This window comes from Lupinus angustifolius, chromosome LG02 (assembly GCF_001865875.1).
Source record: "Lupinus angustifolius cultivar Tanjil chromosome LG02, LupAngTanjil_v1.0, whole genome shotgun sequence".
Lineage (NCBI taxonomy): Eukaryota > Viridiplantae > Streptophyta > Magnoliopsida > Fabales > Fabaceae > Lupinus > Lupinus angustifolius.
In genome coordinates, this window is record NC_032010.1 from 23,977,547 (window position 1) to 23,996,985 (window position 19,439).

At 33.0% G+C, this 19,439-nt stretch overlaps 3 protein-coding genes across 4 annotated transcripts; 1 reads left to right on the forward strand and 2 right to left on the reverse strand.

The window, feature by feature from the left end:
• On the forward strand, positions 359-2,426 carry LOC109342068 (uncharacterized protein At2g39795, mitochondrial). The gene is made up of 3 exons (XM_019580055.1): positions 359-564; positions 661-977; positions 2,112-2,426. The coding sequence occupies exons 1-3, from the start codon at positions 403-405 to the stop codon at positions 2,290-2,292; spliced, it is 660 nt and encodes a 219-aa protein (XP_019435600.1). The 5' UTR covers positions 359-402; the 3' UTR covers positions 2,293-2,426.
• Positions 2,737-4,377, reverse strand: LOC109328513 (LOB domain-containing protein 23-like). The gene is made up of 3 exons (XM_019562014.1): positions 4,225-4,377; positions 3,793-4,103; positions 2,737-2,881 (listed from the first exon to the last, which is right to left on the reverse strand). Exons 1-3 carry the CDS (start codon positions 4,375-4,377, stop codon positions 2,737-2,739), a joined length of 609 nt encoding a protein of 202 aa, XP_019417559.1.
• Positions 7,851-14,392, reverse strand: LOC109342069. Of its 2 annotated transcripts, XM_019580057.1 has the most exons (10): positions 14,259-14,392; positions 13,764-14,213; positions 13,123-13,168; positions 12,939-13,029; positions 12,644-12,689; positions 12,441-12,539; positions 11,058-11,126; positions 10,629-10,962; positions 10,354-10,499; positions 7,851-10,264 (listed from the first exon to the last, which is right to left on the reverse strand). In XM_019580057.1, exons 2-10 carry the CDS (start codon positions 14,172-14,174, stop codon positions 8,345-8,347), a joined length of 3,162 nt encoding a protein of 1,053 aa, XP_019435602.1. In that variant the 5' UTR covers positions 14,175-14,213; positions 14,259-14,392; the 3' UTR covers positions 7,851-8,344. The 2 variants fall into 2 exon arrangements, with proteins under 2 accessions (XP_019435602.1, XP_019435601.1); XM_019580056.1 differs by having other exon boundaries at positions 13,764-14,392.

Sequence of the window (19,439 nt, forward strand, 5' to 3'; positions counted from 1 at the left end):
ATTTTTGGAAGCGAAAGTTGTTAGGAAAGGTAGCCATACATTCTAAAAGAGATTAGTCTCTTAGTCAAAAATAAACTCAAGTTCCTTCTTTCTTGGTAAGTTTATCAATTAAGTTAAAAGACAAACTTCTTGATTTACGATTAAGTTTCTTCTACTAGATAGTCCAATAAGGATCAAGTAAAATTATGGTTATGATATGTAATACAATTATATTTTAGAGTAATATTATATGTCATTTTAGCCCCCACGTGTATATGTGGATATTCTTATATTATATTATTTTTTTTATGAGGCAACCAAAAAGATGAGTAGAATTATTTCCCCTAGTTTGAGTTTGTAAACTCATTAATTAATAACATAACATAATCTCTCACACACTGAAACAACTAGTAGTAACTAGAAATGTGGAAGAGAGCCTTAGTCGGCGCCGCCGCCGCCACCCTCCGCCGCTCATGTGTCTCTACAGTCCGCTCCTCCAGCACCATCTCCTCAGCCGTAGATTCCATGCTTCTCCGCTCCCTCAAAGATCACTATCTCGAAGTCTCCAAAATGAACTTGCCCCCTGTATGCAATTACTCTTTCTCTCTCCATGTTTAGGGTTTAGTGTTTAGGGTTTTAGATTTTCCATTGAATTATATACATTTTGACTTTGCATCGCAGAAAGTGGGTCCCCCATCTCCATTTACAATCGTGAAGGGCGCTCTGGATTCAAACGGTCCCGTTTTGAAGCGCAGCTATAACGACGAGGAAGTGAGCGTGTACGTCACGCGTTTGGCGAGTGACGAAGACGAAGACGGTGCGATTCACCAGTTGTTTGTTCATGTGGATGTTTCGAAACCTGGGCAGAAGGAGTCTTTGAATTTTCTATGTGGTTTGTATGAGGATGCTGTGGGGATTCACTCTGTTTCCATCAGACCTAAGCTTCAAGACAATGCTTACCTCATTATTCCTTCTCAATACACTGGCCCTGTTTTTGAGTATGTCATTGTTTTTTCCAGCTCTGTTTTTTTGTATGTCGGTTACGGGACCACATCTGTTGTCAAGCTATGAATGGTCAGAAAAATACTTAAAAGTTAAAATTTAATTTAAATATGTTTTTTCAACCAATCGGGGTGACACGGAGTATGGGATAACAGATGTGCACCCTTTGATTACAAGGTTTTAAATAGTGGTTTCAGATATCCAAAACTTTAACTTGTAGAAAATTGTGGGCAAATGCGGCTGATATGGCTGCAATTGCTGTAGCAATGCGGTAAAACCTTAACCGTGTTTTTTAGTGGTCACTTATCCAGATTTGAAACCTTAGCTGGTTATGTTTGATTGCCTTGTTAGCATAAAATGATGGTGAGTTATGTGGAATATTCATAGGGCGCATTTGCCTAAACTTAGAGCATGTTTGGTTGAGATTAATTTTGTAGCTGAAGCCTTGGCAAAAAATAAACCATCATCCTACAACTGTTTTTGGGTGGAAATTAGCATAAGTTTTTAACCTTCTATTTTGTGCATTTAGACTATTATTTCATGATCTGAACTAAACACACCCTTGATTAAACGTTTTCTCAATATGCTTTTTTGAAATGAGCATAAAATAGGTTATTTTCATTAGCTTCTCCGACAAGCTTATTGAAATAAGCTAAAAAGAACTTATACCAAAGTCGCATGATATTTTCATATGCTATCTTTCCATTAGATTATTCATATGCTATCTTTCCATTAGATTATTCATATGTATCTTCATGGTAATGAAGAAGCTTTGCATTTTATTTAGCTGCTAGGATTTCAGGATTAGAAGAATGAAATTGAAGTACAATTGCCCTCTATAATAAGCACACTTCCTCTCTTGTAAGTGAGGCTTATGTTAATTCTAGTAGTTTCGTGTTGAAACAACACAACCAAAGGACAAAGTTGAATGACAAAATGATATTAAGAGCCTCTTAATCACCTGAAAGTGGTTGATATTTTTCAGAAAGCTGTTTTAGAATGGTCCTTTTGTCTTATATACCATATATTGATATACCCTCTAATTTCTATTCTAAATTGTAATGTTTTTTGTGAGAAACTGGGAATGGTACAATCACTTTTTTGATTGACTTATATCTGTAAATTGGCAGAGAACTAGATGAAAACATGAGAGATGCATTTCACAGTTACATAGAGGAGCGAGGTGTAAATGAGAGCCTCTTCAAATTTCTTCAAGCCTGGCTATATGTGAAGGAACATAGAAATCTATTGCGTTGGTTCAAAACAACAGGTTTGTTCATTGATGGAAAGAAGCCTGCTACAAGTGCTTAATCATTTGAGAATGCATGTATTTTGAAGATTCAAGTTATGAATTCAAAAGCAAAACTTGTTGAATATTTACTATCTTTTATTTTAATATTCTTTAAAAAGTCCCAAGTTGAGTTACTTATGTTTGGGTTCCAACACACTTGCAACTACATTTTTTTGTATTACCAAAGGTATCCTCTCACCTTTTTTAGGTAAGGAACTAATTTCTTCCAGGGTTCGTGACTGCCCCTCCCAACAAGTGTCGCTCTCGGGACTTACAACTACATTTTGGTGAAGGTTTTATCTAGCCATCATCCTGACTTGAGTTTAACCTCAGTTATGTTGTAGGGATATCCCATAAAAGGCAAAAAAAAATGCATATAATTTATAGCCAATGATAAGTTTTATCAACATAACTATTTGTGATACCCCATTTTATGATTATCATGCATTGATGAATATAAGATGTTAGGCAAGAAACTCTGATTTTCTATTTGGAGCTTTAATCATGTGTATCATTGCTACCCTATTGTTCCCATCGCCGCCATTTCCACCAGCACCACCCCGAGCCACCTTCACCATGGCCAGCACCACCCTGAGCCACCTCCGGCACCTTCACCATGGCCAACACCCCATTACTGCAACCAACCTATTACCTCGTCATTGATACCATACTCTTGCCATTATCACACTACAATTTTAATTTCATGCAGCTAAGTGACCTTGATAAGTTATATATCTAGGATATTAAATCAATATACCTCGCTGTGTTCTACTGGGTTATGTTTAAGCGATTGTTGTAGCAAGATTCATCAATATACCGTGATATGAGGAGATACATTATTCTCATAGTATATAGTGTACTCGCGTTTTTTTATGTTATCCTAATTAATATCTCTGTATTATATTATTCTAGTAAATCATTGTCATCTTTCATATTTTACGAATTTGATACATTGTTTTTTTACCTTATTAATAATTACTTTTTTAGCCTATTTCATTCTAAATATTTATCTACGTAGCATGGGTACATATGTGAATTATTAAATATTTTAAGATTTAAATCTGCGAGCATGTATGCATTATATTTCTGTGTATATAATTTTGATTTAACCATTTGTAATTAGTTAATTGGGGGTCGATGCAAAGTTTAAATTAGAAACTTAGAATAACAACTCTTTAATTTCATGATTTGGATTTTATTATATTAAAATTTGAGACGTGCTTTCTCCAAGTGCATGCAACTTATTTATTTATTTTTTTATTTTTAAGAAAGTAATATATGAGGAACGTGTTTAGTTTTTAGCGAAGTGACACGTTCTTGCAAAAGTCAACGCCTAATATTGTGAAAATTGTATAAAACATGTTGCAAATCTATCACTATATTATTCATCAGTAACGTATATTATTCATTGAACTCTTCTAAACATTCTTATTGTTGGATATAAATATTAACACCCCTTAAAAACAACAATTTATTTTATTTTTTATTCTAGTTGTAAAAAACTTAAGTTCTAATTGAACCTAGGTACTTGATTTAAATGAACATATTGAAACTGCCCCATGTTGCATTGTGCTGAGAAGAAATCAAAATTTGTTTCAGCTTCAATTCTTGACAAAACATTGAAACTTGATTCAACTTCAACATGTGGGTTTTGGAGCTTATGAAAAGCAATTTGAGTTTGAATTTTGGCTAGCTCAATTTCTGTATCATGAATTTGTTGATACAACTTAGATATAATTCCAACACACCCATAAATAGGATCTTGAATCCTACATTTTGCTTCTAAGTATAAAGTTTCTGCACCTTGTTCTCTTGCATAGGATGGGATTTGCTACAACAACAACAAAATTTTACATAGACATTATTGGAACATAAACATTAGTATATAATAACATTTTCCAACCTTAATATGATATTAGACATTCTTACTATTTGAACAAGTAAGTTATTACCTGAAGCATTTTTCCAACATTGCTACCACCATATATTTTGTGAACACAAGAAAATTTGTAAGGATCATTGGGAGGAAAATATGGAGAGAAAATGCAATCTGAAGGGCACCTTCTTCTCTGGCTCTTGCAAGCTCCACATCTACCCAAAATCATGATATCAAATTCTATAAGAAATGAAAAAAAAAATCTAAGGAAAATATATTTTTGTCCTAGAAAGATTTTTCCCTTTCTATATTTTAGCTCTTGTTGAGAAGATAGAAAATCTTACATAAAATTTGATGGAGAAGAGTATTTGTATCTTAGATACTCAAACGGCTACTATTTCATTAGGAAAGTTTTACAAATAAGGTATATGCATGGATCAAGGATAATAATCATTTCAAAATAAAAATGAGTATCAAGGCTATTTCTAATAGAATAGAGGGTAAGTAAATAAATACATCTAATTTCCTTATTTCAAAAGTTTGTACACTTAGAAATTTACCATATATAACATAGTCATATTCATTGTGTCCATAAAGCCTAAATAAGAATAATACACTGGTTATCAAGATTTTAACGTTTTAATTTTAAATTGTGTCTAAATTTGCTATGGAAAATTAATTTTCAATTTAATCTTATGTACTCACAAATAGATTAGTTCATGTTTAATTCTTCTAACTTTTATTACACGGGTGAGGCAAACTTTACAAACGTGTGATTTATAATAGTTAATCAAGGAGTGGTATTTTAAGATGCATAGTGTGGAAATTAAACTAGTAGACTTTTTTATTTTTAATGTTAACCATGGTGTCCTTCATATAAGCACAGAAATAATCTCTTTTTTTTTTTAAATGTGTAGGTGTATCTTAACAAGTGTCCTAAAGATTGAAAAAAATAATTCTTTAACCTTTCAAAATACCCAATAATTCAGTAATTTGTTTAATTTCTAGTGAACCAACTGTAAATTAAAATCATTGACAAAAGACAGCCTAAATTTTCAAATATATTTTAAAGTGTAATATATATACTTATCTACCATTGATTTATATTACTCTTTTTAAAGAATCAATGATAATTTAACATGAATAATAAATAATACAATGATAATGTATAAAATTCATACAATATCAGTGCATTTATTTTTTCTTTTACATTTTAATGGTACATGTTTGATTCTTGTTAAGCAATGTCTCGAGTTCGCGTTTTGTAAATGGAAAAAATCTGCTGGGAGAGTTCGCCACACATACATATAGATGTTCTCAGCTGGGATAGTATTGCCTCAAGTGGGAAACAGAAAAAACTAGAGAGAAAATCTTAATTGAAAATTTGTAGAAATTAACCAAAATGGAAGACGTGAACATAAAGAAAAATAAGCTAGTTTGACTCAGACTAATAGTGTTTTTGACAAACAACGCGTACGTAAGTGGTCCTTAATTTATAAATTAACTACAAACTGAAATTTTCATATATTGTGAGTCGACCAACATTGACCAAATATTTTAAGTTTAAAATTTATGCATAGTATAAAGTATTTTATACTATCAGCACACAATTTATCATTGGTTTATAATATTATTTTTTAAAGTCAATAATAACTAACATATGAATGATGAAAATTTGTCGATAGTGTAAAAAACATTTACATTATCATCAGTATATACATATTAAATCCAATATTTTATCACTGCTTAATTAATAAGTGCCCTCAACTACCACACCATATATTATGTATATATAGTTGAGAACTTAAGGGTTATGTTGTATATGATTCTCATTTTCAATGACTATGTATCTTTCAAACATCTTTGGGTGCTTCTCTGAATCATCATCAAATGAATCCAGAAGATACATATGTGATGGTAATGTTTGTGTTTTAAAGAACCCAAAAGAATTCATTGGGAAAAGATCAAATAACAATAAGCCAAAGCATGAAGGGCTTGGGATTTTATTTGCTTATTGTCTTCCTAGTAGAAGTTCTTAATTTTCTATATTCATATAAAATTGTATTTATTTATTTTTTACTTTGTAGTATAAATTATTATGGATAAAGTTATTAATGGTAAATTATTAATTTTGCTCTACTCAATGTTAACAAGATTTTAACCTCCAAGAGTTTTGATCTTTGCTTTGTTTATATTTTCATTGAATCAATACTTGAGTTTTGATAGGATTTACATAATTTGCATGAGAATATGTGAATCTATAAACAATTTTAAATACCTAAGAACAATAGTGATCTAGAGTCCCAAATAGATTTTGTCCACTCTCATAAGGTAACTCGATCCATGAGGTAGCTTAAGTTTTCAATTTTATTTTTAAATTAAGAATATGAAGATTGATCTATTTGAAGGTATAAAAGATCATAAAATGAGTTTTATGTAAATGAATAAAAGCTGGACTCGTGATGTTTGAGAAAGATTTACCAAAATTGTTGCTTTGTAATTTTAGTGTTTAAAGATCCCAAACACCACAAAAAATTACATTATCCATTTAAATTGTGAAAACATTTAAATTTTTATAGCAATTGACATTTTAGGATCCTCTCCGGTGGAGAGGGAATTTCAATTTTTTTTAATGATAAAAATGTTATTTCACTATAAATAAGAAGATAAAAAATAAAATTTATTTCCTTATTTTTGTTTTTGTTTTATAGTACATGTCTTTCCGGTATTTAAGAGAATTCTAATTCGAAAAATTAAGGCTCCAGATTTCTCTGTTTTAAAAAATTGAAAGCCATGTAAAATACCTAAACATATACTTAATGCACATGTCTATTACTTTAATGTTTGGTGGATATAATAAGAGATAAAATAATTAAAATTTCCATGCTTATATTTTAAAATTTCCATTGCCCCATTTTAATTCCTAACGGGGTGGGTGGGTACCCAAGTATAGAATAGATAATGTCAATAAAAAAAATACATTTGCCTTTCTATTATAAAGAATAAAGCTGAGGATTTTTTGTCCCAAAACATGTCTCAAAATTTGTCCCAAACCAATCATATTATGACAAGTCAGTTAAAAAAATCAAATATTTATGACTTTTATCAATTTTTGTTTCATTGTGATTGGTTAGTAACAAGTTTCGGCACAACAGATCCTCATCTACCATCTACAGAATAATACACGAGACTGAAAAATGAAATGTTTTAGTTCCATTAAAAGGAATTAAACCAATGAAAATTGAACAAAACATTTCATTCTAACTTGTTCTATTCATGTACGAAGCTGTACCTCATTACATGCCCTGAAACCTTCCAAAGTTGGAAATTCCAACAATGTAGTTGCTGTTTGGTTTTATCATACCATCATGTACTTCATAGTTTGTTCACTGTGTCTATCTCTATCATAGTACAAAGGAGGAAAGAGAAATATGCATTTTCCTTATAGAGACAGAAATCTGAGCATATTGAAAGAGAGGTAACAATAAAGATAGTTGTATACTATTTTGTTTGTACCAAAACTCAATAACATATTGTTCACTAATTATTTACACATAAATCACAAAGTTAAAAATTGTACAGGTATGTAAAAAAAAAGCATAACTAAGAAAAACAGAATGATTTTTGGGTGCCATATAGGGAACACACTTAAATCTCATGCATTAAGAACTAATAAGTGATGCCAGCTACCACCAATTTGGATACATAAGTATTCATGAAATAAAATCAATAACTGAATTAGATCATCCATTTGTAAAGAATGTGCCTGGCATCAACATGATTTTTCACCTGCTCATTGAAAAATCTAAGCAACACTATTGATCATAATCTATGGCTACAACAACTCCAGGATGGATCAGGGGCATGCTGCAATAAATCGGCAATCCTCATTCGGAAAAGATGGAAAGTCACATGGAGTTAACTTCTGCCAAATACACCACTGTCTTCTGAACATAAGCAAACTCATATTAACCAAACTTGTGCCAAAATCCACATCCCACTCAAGAAAATCATAAGATCCGAGGGACTGTATATTCCCTGGCACATGGTATTTATTTCATCTCTTCCATAAGTTCAAAATGGTATCCCTTTCATCATTCATGCAAGGCTTTCTGAACAAAAACAGCATCCAATGACATGAAACACTACCAGTCAATTTCTTCTGGAAACGTCCACACCAAAATTGCAACGACACATCATAGTTGCAAAGCCAGGTCCGGCTGCTGTGAGTCTACCATCACACCAGAAGATTGCTTTGCAGGTGACCCAGGGGATTGGAAACCGATATTCAAGTCAGGAGGAAGTGTACCCTGTTTCTGTTTTGGTTGACTATGAGGGCGGATACCTTGCCAAGGGGGCTGCATTTGAAATCTTGATAGGTCAGAGGGTGCTGCTACTTGAGGGAAAATCATAGGTCGGTTTTGAAACTGAGAAACACCAACTGGGTGCAAAGGTTGATGTGCAAGTGCATGAAATGGAAAATTGTTCTTCTCGGACTGGAAAGACATTCTGCTTGACGGAAACTCCCCCCTAATTTGTGACATATGCTGATGGAACTCTCGCGCTGGGTTATACAATGAATCTGCAGAAATCTGATTTTTAGGTGAACTAGAACGAGGACTGTCAGGTCCTTGTTTAATCCCTCCTGCTCCTACAGACATCCATGCCCGGGCAGCTGATCCTGAAGCATTGCCTGTGCCATCTCTCCGTCCAGATGGAACAGATGGTGTCAGTGGTGGAATATCAACAGGGGAGTGATTGGGAGAACCGGAAGTCTGTTGTTGTTTTTGAGACTTTTCGGCTAACATCCTCATCAGCTGAACTGGATCACTAAGATTCTGCTCTTGTCCATGGGCAACAAAGGGACCTGCTCTTCCTGTTTGATTCAATGTGCTCTCAGGTGATGGTTGTCCATGGGAAACAAAGGGAGATGCTCTTCCTTTCTGATTTGATGTGCTCTCAGGTGATGGTCGTCCATGGGCAAAAACGGGAGCTGCTCTCCCTGTCTGATTCGATATGCTCTCAGGTGATGGTTGTCCATGGAAAACAAAGGGAGATGCTCTTCCTGTCTGATTTGATGTGCTCTCCAGTGATGGTTGTCCATGGGAAACAGAGGGAGCTGCTCTACCCGTCTGATTCAATATGCTCTCAGATGATGGTTGTTCATGGGAAACAAAGGGAGTTGCTCTTCCTTTCTGATGCGGTGTGCTCTTAGGTGATGGTTGTCCATGTGAAACAAAGGGAGCTGCTCTTCCTGTCTGATTCAATACGCTCTCACGTGATGGTTGTCCATGGGCGAAAAAGGGAATTGCTCTTCCTGTTTGATTTGAAGTGCTTTGAGGTGATGGTGGTCCATGGGCAATAAAGGGAGCTGCTCTGCCTGTTTGATTTGATGTACTCTCAGATAGAGCAGGCATTCGTCTATTCATACTATCATTCCTGACTTTTCCATTAGGCAAGTTACCACTAACAATACCATTAGTATCTGACTGCTTGAAAGGCATAGGTGGTGAAATATTTGTGTTACTTGGTATCGTCTCTCTGGGCTTTGACACAGCGGCAGGAGCATTACTAGTAAGCTTAGCAACCAGACTGGCATTATTCTGATCACTTGGTGGTAAAGAGTTCAATTCCATTTGTTTTAAACCCTTGTTCACTGACTTGCCAGGGTTCCTGGTTTGGACATTGGGTTGCTGATAAGGGAGATTGGCAGGAGTGTTTGGTCTTACTGCCACAGAACCAAGCAAAGATGGTTTTCCTTCTGATGTAGGCCCACTACCCGGATGAACTGAAGGCTTTTCCACCTCAAACATTTGTCCATTAGCAGGTTGTTGTATGGTGGGTTCCACATTCTTACAGTTTTTGTCAACCTTTATCGACTCAGTAGTAGACTGCATCTTTACAAAACTAGGTTCTTTAAAGTGGACACGATTATTAAACATGAATACTGGGGTTGGAAGCGGTTCATACTCTCCAACCCAACCACGACCAAACTTACATCCAGGTGGGAGTGCCTGCTGAATCTTCTCGGAAGCAATTTTCCACGCAGTAGGTCCCAGAGTTGCAGCAAAACGAGCCAAACTCCTAGCATAGGAATGTTCAGCTTGAAGTCCAACCTGTTACCAAAAGATACAACATTAAGTGCCTCAAACAAAGATAAGAAAGCTAATTATTAAAGGACAAATTCACTCCTTTTGATACATACAGTAACCAGCTGCTTAATTTCACTCTCAAAGGTCATAAATATTGAATCTGATCTAGTAATTGGTTGATTAGACATATTATAAGTTGCACGAGGTTCATAATCTTGCAAAGATGACTTCCTTCCCAACTTGGAGAGCGTACCCTTCCCTGAAACAATAAACTGATACATTCAAAAGAGAACAGCTAGATCTTGACATAATATCCTACTTTGAGAGTGTCCAAAGAATTGAACAATGTAACAAAACAGATGGAGGAGCTTGATCCCTTCTGCGCTACCTGATAAAATATCTTCTGCTTTCTCTTGATTTGCTTCAATGAAGAAAGCATTCCCCTCCGCAAGGACATCAGCGTTGCCACGCCTTTCATAGATGACACCTTGCAATGGATGGGAAGTTGGTTGTACATCTCCAATAGTAGCAAGAGTTGCACCTGAGGAGAAATCAGAGCCAACAGGTTCCTGTGAAGCACCCAGTGGCTTCTTTGCAAGCTTCTTAACCAAAGAATTGCATCTAATTTTTTTATCAGAAGATTTCAGATCACTATGAGAGTGTCCAAAGTCAATCCTTAACTTCTCAAATTTTTTCCGTGCTAGTTCTTGTATTGATTGAGCCTGTAGCAAATAAAGGGAACATAAAGAAAGCACAAAATAGTGGTCAGTTGCGACATTTTTCCAAGGGAAATAGGAGAAAGCAGTCAGCTTAATACCTGTTTGTGGTATATAGTTTCCAGTGCATTGTATCGCATTGCATTTGAGCAAATCAAAAATATGTCACTCTGCATTCAACAAATGCATTCAGAAGTCGAGGTAATATCAGTAAAATCTTCTGTCTTTCAATATGCAACTCAATCAGGAAAACAATATCTATGCACAGCAGCGCAGTTTAAAATTAGTTTAGATGATTGGACAGGTGAAACTAAGGACTCTAATGCAATAAAGGGATCCATCAATGAAGAAAGAAGTTCATTTCTTGCCTTTACTGAATATCACAATGATAATCACAGGCTGTCTACAAAGAAAAGCCACAATAGGAAAGTTTTGCAAATAAAGAGAAACGAGAGAAGATCATGCACAGATCAAGGTTAATCATTTGAAAATGAAAAGGAGGCATGCTATTCATAATGGAATAGAAGGCAAGCAAATAAATGCCTCTAATTTCCTTTATTCGTTAATGTAGGATATATGTCAAAATATAAAAGGAGGGTATACTTAGACGTTTACCATATCTAACGTAGTCCTATTTATTTTGTCCATAAAGCCTAAATAAGAACCATATACAAGTTGACAAAGTTTTAATGTTTTAATTTTAAAATGCGTCTAAATTTGCTACAAAACTTAACTTTCAATTCAAGCTTATCATTCATGTGCACTCACAAATAGACAGTACAGGTTTACATATTTATTAAATTACACCGTCTAGTTAGTAAATTACATTGTTGATAACATTAGACATCTATGGAAATGTCTGGGGCGCCTATTATAAGTTAATTAACACGACTACGTGAGAACAAACCATAAGGATAAAGTTCTAGGGCTCTATGTCCCTAAGAGCAAAGATATAATATTATTATCACCGGCTGAGGAAGAGTATCATCTATTCATCTATCAATTCCAAAACAAGCAAAATTGCAATGGAGCTGAAAACAGAAAATTTTCTTCTAGCTTCTATGTCTTTCCCAAACTCAATCTATCAGTAGGTTGAAAAACAAAATTAAGGGATATAAAAACCACATCTATAACTTCGGCTAAATTCCACATAATCCCCATTAATACTCTATACTTCGACAGATGTTTAACAGGTGTGGCAGTCTCTTGCTCACAACCCACTTTTTCTGGATATATCAATATTAATAGCAGTCCTTGCTGAATTTACTAAGAAAAGAAAAAACGAAGTCATGCCTTTAATTAATTCAATCTGAGTCTCAAATGCAAGTAATGTATGGCACACTTTCTCCCATTTAAAGAAAAAAGCAGAAGTGCATAGTGACAACATGCAAACCCAGTAGAATGGCATTGCAAAAACAACCAAAACCTAAGAAAAGAAATTTCCAACAACTCCAATCATGAACAAGCAAGACATACTTACAAACCTCAAATTGTTCTAAGGTAGGATAAGATCCATTTTCCAACTTCTTCCTGACAGTGGCAAAGTCCATTGGATGGTCGATCACATCATGATAATCAGGAAGCTGCATTAAAACAGAATCGGAGCTTTCAACTCAGAATGCATTCCAAACACCCATAAGGCTAACATAATTCAGAGGAATGAATGAAAGTCCACACACACACACACCTCTTCTGGATCAACAGGCTCCGCATACACACCATATGTGTCCTTCCTGTCATCATCATTTATACCCACATCAATAAAAAAACATGGCATCGACATGCAATGATGGAATAAGCCATACAAATCAAAGGGACAACATCTTGCAGTGCTACAAATTCTGATCGGTAAATTGATTTAAATACCAAATAATTAATGTTTCTTGACCAATAAAAGCCACACACTTGGAAGGATAGCAGATGTTATCCCCAAATCATTCACTTCACCAAAAAAAGAGAAAGTAAAAGTGAAAAACTCTTACTTTTGAAGCTTGTCAAGGATCAATTCAAGGGTCCTCTTATCAGGCAAGGGAATTCCAGACCCAGATGGGAGAAGTAGCTTTGGTGGAGTTCCTAAGAAGAAGAAATGAAGATTATGTACCACTTTTCAGTATCCAATTAAATAAAAAAAAGTAAGAAGTAGAAGAAGCAAAGTCTGAAACAAACCTAAAACAGAGTGGAGCCCTTTAGAATCAACTTTTCTGCCCTTATCCTGTCACAAGAAACCACATCCCCAAGGCAAGGCAAAACATCACACACAAGCACACCAATTATTATTAATATTAATGTAACCAAACCGTAATAATCTTCTTTTTTATAAATAAATAAAAAAGCATAGAGTGTGCGATTGAGAGTGAAACAGAGACAAAAACAGATGCAGATTATAGATATAGGAAATAGAGAGAGAAAGAAGAACATGTTTGGAAGGTAATGAGAGTATGAGTGAGTGAGTGAGTGTGTTCTTTATATATTGACAGTTGACTGATTACCTGTATTTATTTAGCTACTCCTAAATCTTCATGACTAAAATGTCAATGATTCAATTATTGAGAGTCATACTTGTCAGAAAAGGGTCACTCACGCAACAAAAGTGATTAGTTCCTTGTACAAAAGAAAAATCGAGGATATCTTGGTAGTACAAAAAATCAAACATAGTGAGAAATGTAGAGAGAGAAATTTTGAGAGAGAGAGGAGTATGGTCCAATAAATTGCGATCTTAACAAAAATATCTATTGTGAGCTAAGCTGAACACTCTCTCACACGTTCTTCATTTTCATTCAATTTTTTCATCATCATTTTCAATTTACCTCTTGTTGTTGTTGATCTTCGTTTTCCTCTACTTCAATTTCATTTCCTTCTTCCTCTAATTCATCTTCTTCTTCTTCTTCTTCCTCTTTCATTTCCTCATATTTCTTCCTCTCCACGACTTCTTCTTCCTCCTCCTCGTTGCTGTTGTTATTGTTGTTATCATCATCGTGGTCGTGGTTGAGCTTCGTAACAAGCTTGAGCTTCTTCTTCTCGCGTCTTCTCTCATCTTCGTCTTCTTCCTCTTCGTCGAGGTAATCGTCGTAATCAATCATGTTGCTGTACCTCATATTCCTCCTCCGCCGGCTCCGCCGCACGTCAGAGTGCGCAGACGACGGAGATTGAGAACTCCGGTGAGCTAGATCTGCCTTGGAGGGACGGCCTTTCTTCTTCCTCCGCACGATCTGACCCATCTACACAGTTACTTTTTACTTTCTCTCTCTAGAATTGTGTTGCTTTTTTACTTTCTCTCTCCAGAATTGTGTTACTTTTTTTACTTTCTCTCTCTAGAATTGTGTTTCTCTCTCTCTTGGTTTGGCTTTGGGAGGGGTTCCATTATTTTGGAGGGGGTGGGGTTTGGCTTTTTTTCAGTGAGGGGTCCGAAGCTGAGGTTCGGGTGAGGGGTTTATTTATGGGTTTGATGAGTGAAATGTTACTGTGATAAATGTTATTTCGTCTCTCTCTCTCTCTCTCTCTCTCTCTGTGCGTGTGAATTTAAACGGCTTAAAATGACGGCGTCTTCTCCTGCCCGTTGCCCGTATCAATCACTCGTCATTTCTGCTTTTACATCTAAAGTGTGAATAAAGATCAATGTTTTTTTTTTATTTCTCTCCGTATCCTCGCACCGGAAACAATTGAGTTGGGAATATTCATAAGTATGTGGGGCTAACTCTCCCAACGAGCATTTCTCATCCACAAAACTCGAACTTGAGTTCTTACTTAAGGGAAATCAAGCATGTACCACTTGAACCAACACATGTTGGTGAATAAAGATCAATGTGTTTTAAAATTAACATGTTATCAATCAACTTTTAAAATTAATATAAAAATATTAATTTGTGTTTTTAGATTATATATAAGTATATATTTTGTAATTATCCTGTAGTAAGATATTCATTTATTATGAAATAATAATATAAATTATATATAATCTTATAGTAATATAAAATTATATATGTATAAAATATTTTGAAAAAATTAAATTTGTGAATACCAATATCCATAAATGTATTATAGTATATGTTTTTTATAAGTAAAGTTGTATTAAAAAATATAAGAGGTATTGACCCAATATAAAAAAGATCACAAGTTGATCTTTTTGGAGGAAATAAAACTACAAGTTTTAGGATCATTATATCAATCACCAATCAGGAAACACTAAAGAACCAAGAGTTACCTTTGATTGAAACCAATACCAAGAACTTGATCGAATCAAATTCATTGTATGAACAAAACTCATTGACTTATCTAGGAAAATTATATCATTTCTCATAATTTAGATAGATCATATAATAATAAACCACAACATCATCTACAACTTCAAACCTTTACCATCCAAGCCATTAACATCATGCATATTTAAAGACTCAATAATCGTTGAAGGCTTAGGCTCAGGGACTTTTAACCAAGAGTGAACATATTTCTACACAGAAGATGCAAAATTACAAGATAGAAAAATAATGTCCAATGATTTTATCATGATTTTTGCAAATACAACACTTTAAGTCTTCAACCTCATGGATAACATATCTTTTGAAAAGCTAAACTCATGTGGGAAGTCTCTCTAATAGGTTTCAAAATAAAGAGCAAATTTTTGAAGGACACCACTAATCCAAAATTTTATTAATGTATTATATATTTGCAAAATACTTGGATCAAAGGACCTCATTACATAGTTCTCATATGCATTGAGCTTCCACTTCCAATTGTCTCTAATATTCTTCTTACAAGAATAGTTCTGAATTAGAGTATACAAATTCCCAATCATAGGTTTTAGTTTATTAAACAATTCTACCAACCACATCCACACATCATTATTCTACCAACCACAATTTGTCACTAATAGGAATGGTAATAGGCGGATTGAAATCGGGTTTGCACTTACCTAAATCCGAATCCAAACTAAGCGGTGTTAAAAATAATAATATCATTCCCAACCTTGTCGAGTTTCGAGTAATTCGAACCCGACTGAAACACAATAGCTTAAATACACACCATCCTACAATTAGAGATACATATTATTGAGTTTAACAGTATTACCCAGATTATTAAAATAGATATATAATAAAATATTACTCCTCAATAAATTACTCAATCAAATGTGTTTCTTTTTTGTTCTTATGGCATGTATTGAGGTGGGTCTCTAACAACATGGGAACATACATACATATATATATATAATGAGAGATATGTTTACATCCAAGTTAAAATACATTAATTACATTCAATCTCAATCCTTCATTTTCTTAGATCCAGCGAATCAAATGGGTGAGTGCAATAAATGATGAAAGAGAAAATGAGAAATCTTAAATAATTTATTGCACTCGTTCATTTGGCTCGTTGAATTTAAGATTACACTTATATATAAGTGTAATTTTAAATATATTATTTGGGTTTGGGCGGGTTCGGGGTAAGGTATTACATGTAACTAACCCAAATTCGAAAATTATATCCAGATAAAACCCAAACCCGAATTCAATCACAACAAGTTTTCCCATTAAATTTGGGTTGGATTCGGTCGAGTACCCACGTATTTAGTTTTCATTGTCATCCCTAATCATTAATGTCCTCCTATTTAAAGCCACATAGAATAATATAGAGAAAAACTCTTTCGAAATTTGATCCCCTATCCAAATATAAAGCGAAAATAAAATTTAGAATTCATCCCAATGCCCCTCTAAATAATTTCCTCAAACCACCCACCATTAATATGTTATCACCCATAAGTTTTATTAGAGGTACTGCTATTAGATACTTCTGCGGATAAGCATGTATTGATTGTATCCTTAATCCTAACAATACAAGGAATGAAACCATATTAACCTGAAATTTTAATGTAACATATAAATTTAAACATTATATTTAGTCAAATCACATAACATTAATTTTTCATTAAGTGAGATTCAATTCAACTTTTAGGTAGGAAGAAAATTGTCCACTTAAACAATATAATTTCTAAATTCAAATGATAAATATTTATTTTTCATGAAGTAAGACTTAATTCAAGTTTTAAGTATGGAGAAAATTGTCCACATAAACAACATAATTTCGTCATATTGTGAATGTTTTCCATTAAAAAAATGTCACTCTTTCAAACAAACTTATTTTGTTTCTAAATGTTAAAAGAAATTAATAATTGTATGAGCAAAATAGAAAAATGAATTATTTATTTTAAGAATGGAATAAAATATGTTAAATTTCATGTTGCAAATAGAATTATCACTTCATCTTGTGATTGATGCTAAATGGAATTTCAAATTTTAATTATATTTCTTTGCTGAAATTTCGCACCTCATAATGGAAGTAACTAGCTAAATCGAGTACATGTTCAATGGATTTTCCATATGTATGATCTAGATTGGTCTTTTGTTCTCTTCAATAAATTGAAAAGATTTTTTAAGTCATTTTCAATTGATTCTATTACTTTATGACACGATACAATTTTAAATCAATGTTCATTTGCAAGCAAAAAAAAAAAAAGTGAGAGAACATTCTTAGTGATATCAAAAAACAAGTGTTACTTTCAAAAATCGAACATTTAATCTTTTAAACTTTATAGATTTAGTGAGATCTTATACTACCAGACTAAGAATTTGTTAATAATATAATGCTCTTTCATGAGCACAACATATTCTTTTGGCTTTAGGGCTTTTTTATTATTCTCATCTTTCTTACGTGAATCATGGGTAACACACAACCAAGGGTGGAAACAGACTAGGTTTGACCAGATTTTGCCTTAAACAGACTCAGCCTATATAGTATATAGGAGCTTGAGTCTGGCGTGTTTAATTTTTTTTTTTAAAGTCTAGGCCTGACCTGTTCAAAAGCCTAGCGTGACATGTTAGTCTGTTTAAAGGTCTGTTATACTATATAATCTTGAAATATGACATCATGTATACATTTAAATATGCTAATATTCATACTTTTAATTACACTTTTCTAATCCTAACAATTAAATTATATTTTTGTATACATTTTTATATTAAAATTACATATATATTATAATATTACTTATATTAAAATTATATAATATAAATATATTGCATAATATAACTAAATAAGTCGGCTTGTTAGGCTTAATAACCATTTTGGATGGCCTAAAGTTTGACATATTAAAGTAAATAGGCTTTTTAAAAAGCCTGAGCCTAGTCTGTTCACAAAAATGTCTGGTCTAGCTTAGCCTGTTATATGTCAGGTAATAGGTCCCTGATAAACGGCTTACTCTATTTTTTTCACCCTTACACACAACTTTCCTCTCGCATTAAAAAAATGAAACAAAAATAAATCATCACTTTACAAAGAACACTACAAAAGTTTCCAATTTACATTCAGACTAAAGGCTTATATGTATAACATAATAAATTTCTGTAAACTTATCTTTTCTTGTTTGATAGATCTCTTACTTTCTTATTTTATTGAAATATCTTTGAGTTTTACGGCAATTGCAAAACCAAATTTTACAAATTCTCAATTTTGTCATCAACATGTTATCATAATAAAATAAATTTTCCTTCAGGTTTGGGATTTCATACATTTTTTGGAGTAATAAAGTTGAGAAAAAAAAATCTAATATAGATATATAATACATTAGATAATTATTTCTATTATTATGTACCTTTTACTATTAAAAACACGAATGATTAGTGAAGAGAAATGATGCACATGGTAAAAGTGGGAAAAACAAAAAAAAGCAGAAAAAAATGCAGTGGTGGTGGAAATTGCGGTAAGTGTTGTCCACGCGCAGCAACATCGTGTGGTTGAGCTTGTGTGATGCAATTCAACAAAGTTTGAAATGAATCGCATGATAATGTTGAATAGGATATCATTTACTTTTGAATTATTATGATCTTAGTAAGTGTTATATTTAAAATTTAATTTTTATATAATGTAAAATTATTTGAATTAGTATATTATTATATGTAGTTTAAAAATGTGATAGTAATATAAGATTTATTTCTTCAATTTGTTTAATATTTTTTTAATTTTTAGTTAATTATATAATGGGTGGCTAGCAAATCCACTATTTTGATGTGACTCATTTCTTTCAATTTTTAATCATAAAAGAATAGAAGATATAAGCTTGTCACGTGATGCATGGCCTTTAAAGTTGATTAGTACATCCTACATGTATCATCATTTGAAATAAACTCACAAATGTTTTTTATTTTTATTTTATGTCTTTATTTAAAAAAAAACAATTTTATTTTCTTTATATATATTTGTTATTGTTATTTTTAATTATTCAGGATAAACTTTACAAACCATAATAATTACTATTACAAATATTTTAATTACTAAAGTAATGGTATTACTAATTTTATAAGATGTCTTCCTAAGAAAAGTTGGAATAATATAAAAAAAGTTAAAACATCAAAATATATAAAACAAGTTGAGTAATAAAAGTGCTAAAAATTTCAAAAAATATCATTCAATCATTTTTGAAAATGGTATTCTCTCAT

Coding starts and splice junctions, on each gene's coding strand:
- LOC109328513 (XM_019562014.1), bottom strand. CDS start 4,377: ATGATTTTGGGTAGATGTGGAGCTTGCAAGAGCCAGAGAAGAAGGTGC. Junction 4,104..4,224: donor ATGTTGGAAAAATGCTTCAG/GTAATAACTTAC, acceptor TTGTTGTTGTAG/CAAATCCCATCCTATGCAAG. Junction 2,882..3,792: donor CATTTAAATCAAGTACCTAG/GTTCAATTAGAA, acceptor GCCATGGTGAAG/GTGCCGGAGGTGGCTCAGGG.
- LOC109342069 (XM_019580057.1), bottom strand. CDS start 14,174: ATGGGTCAGATCGTGCGGAGGAAGAAGAAAGGCCGTCCCTCCAAGGCA. Junction 11,127..12,440: donor CTACCTTAGAACAATTTGAG/GTTTGTAAGTAT, acceptor TGTTGAATGCAG/AGTGACATATTTTTGATTTG. Junction 10,963..11,057: donor AAACTATATACCACAAACAG/GTATTAAGCTGA, acceptor TATTTGCTACAG/GCTCAATCAATACAAGAACT.
- LOC109342068 (XM_019580055.1), top strand. CDS start 403: ATGTGGAAGAGAGCCTTAGTCGGCGCCGCCGCCGCCACCCTCCGCCGC. Junction 565..660: donor CCAAAATGAACTTGCCCCCT/GTATGCAATTAC, acceptor TTTGCATCGCAG/AAAGTGGGTCCCCCATCTCC. Junction 978..2,111: donor TACACTGGCCCTGTTTTTGA/GTATGTCATTGT, acceptor GTAAATTGGCAG/AGAACTAGATGAAAACATGA.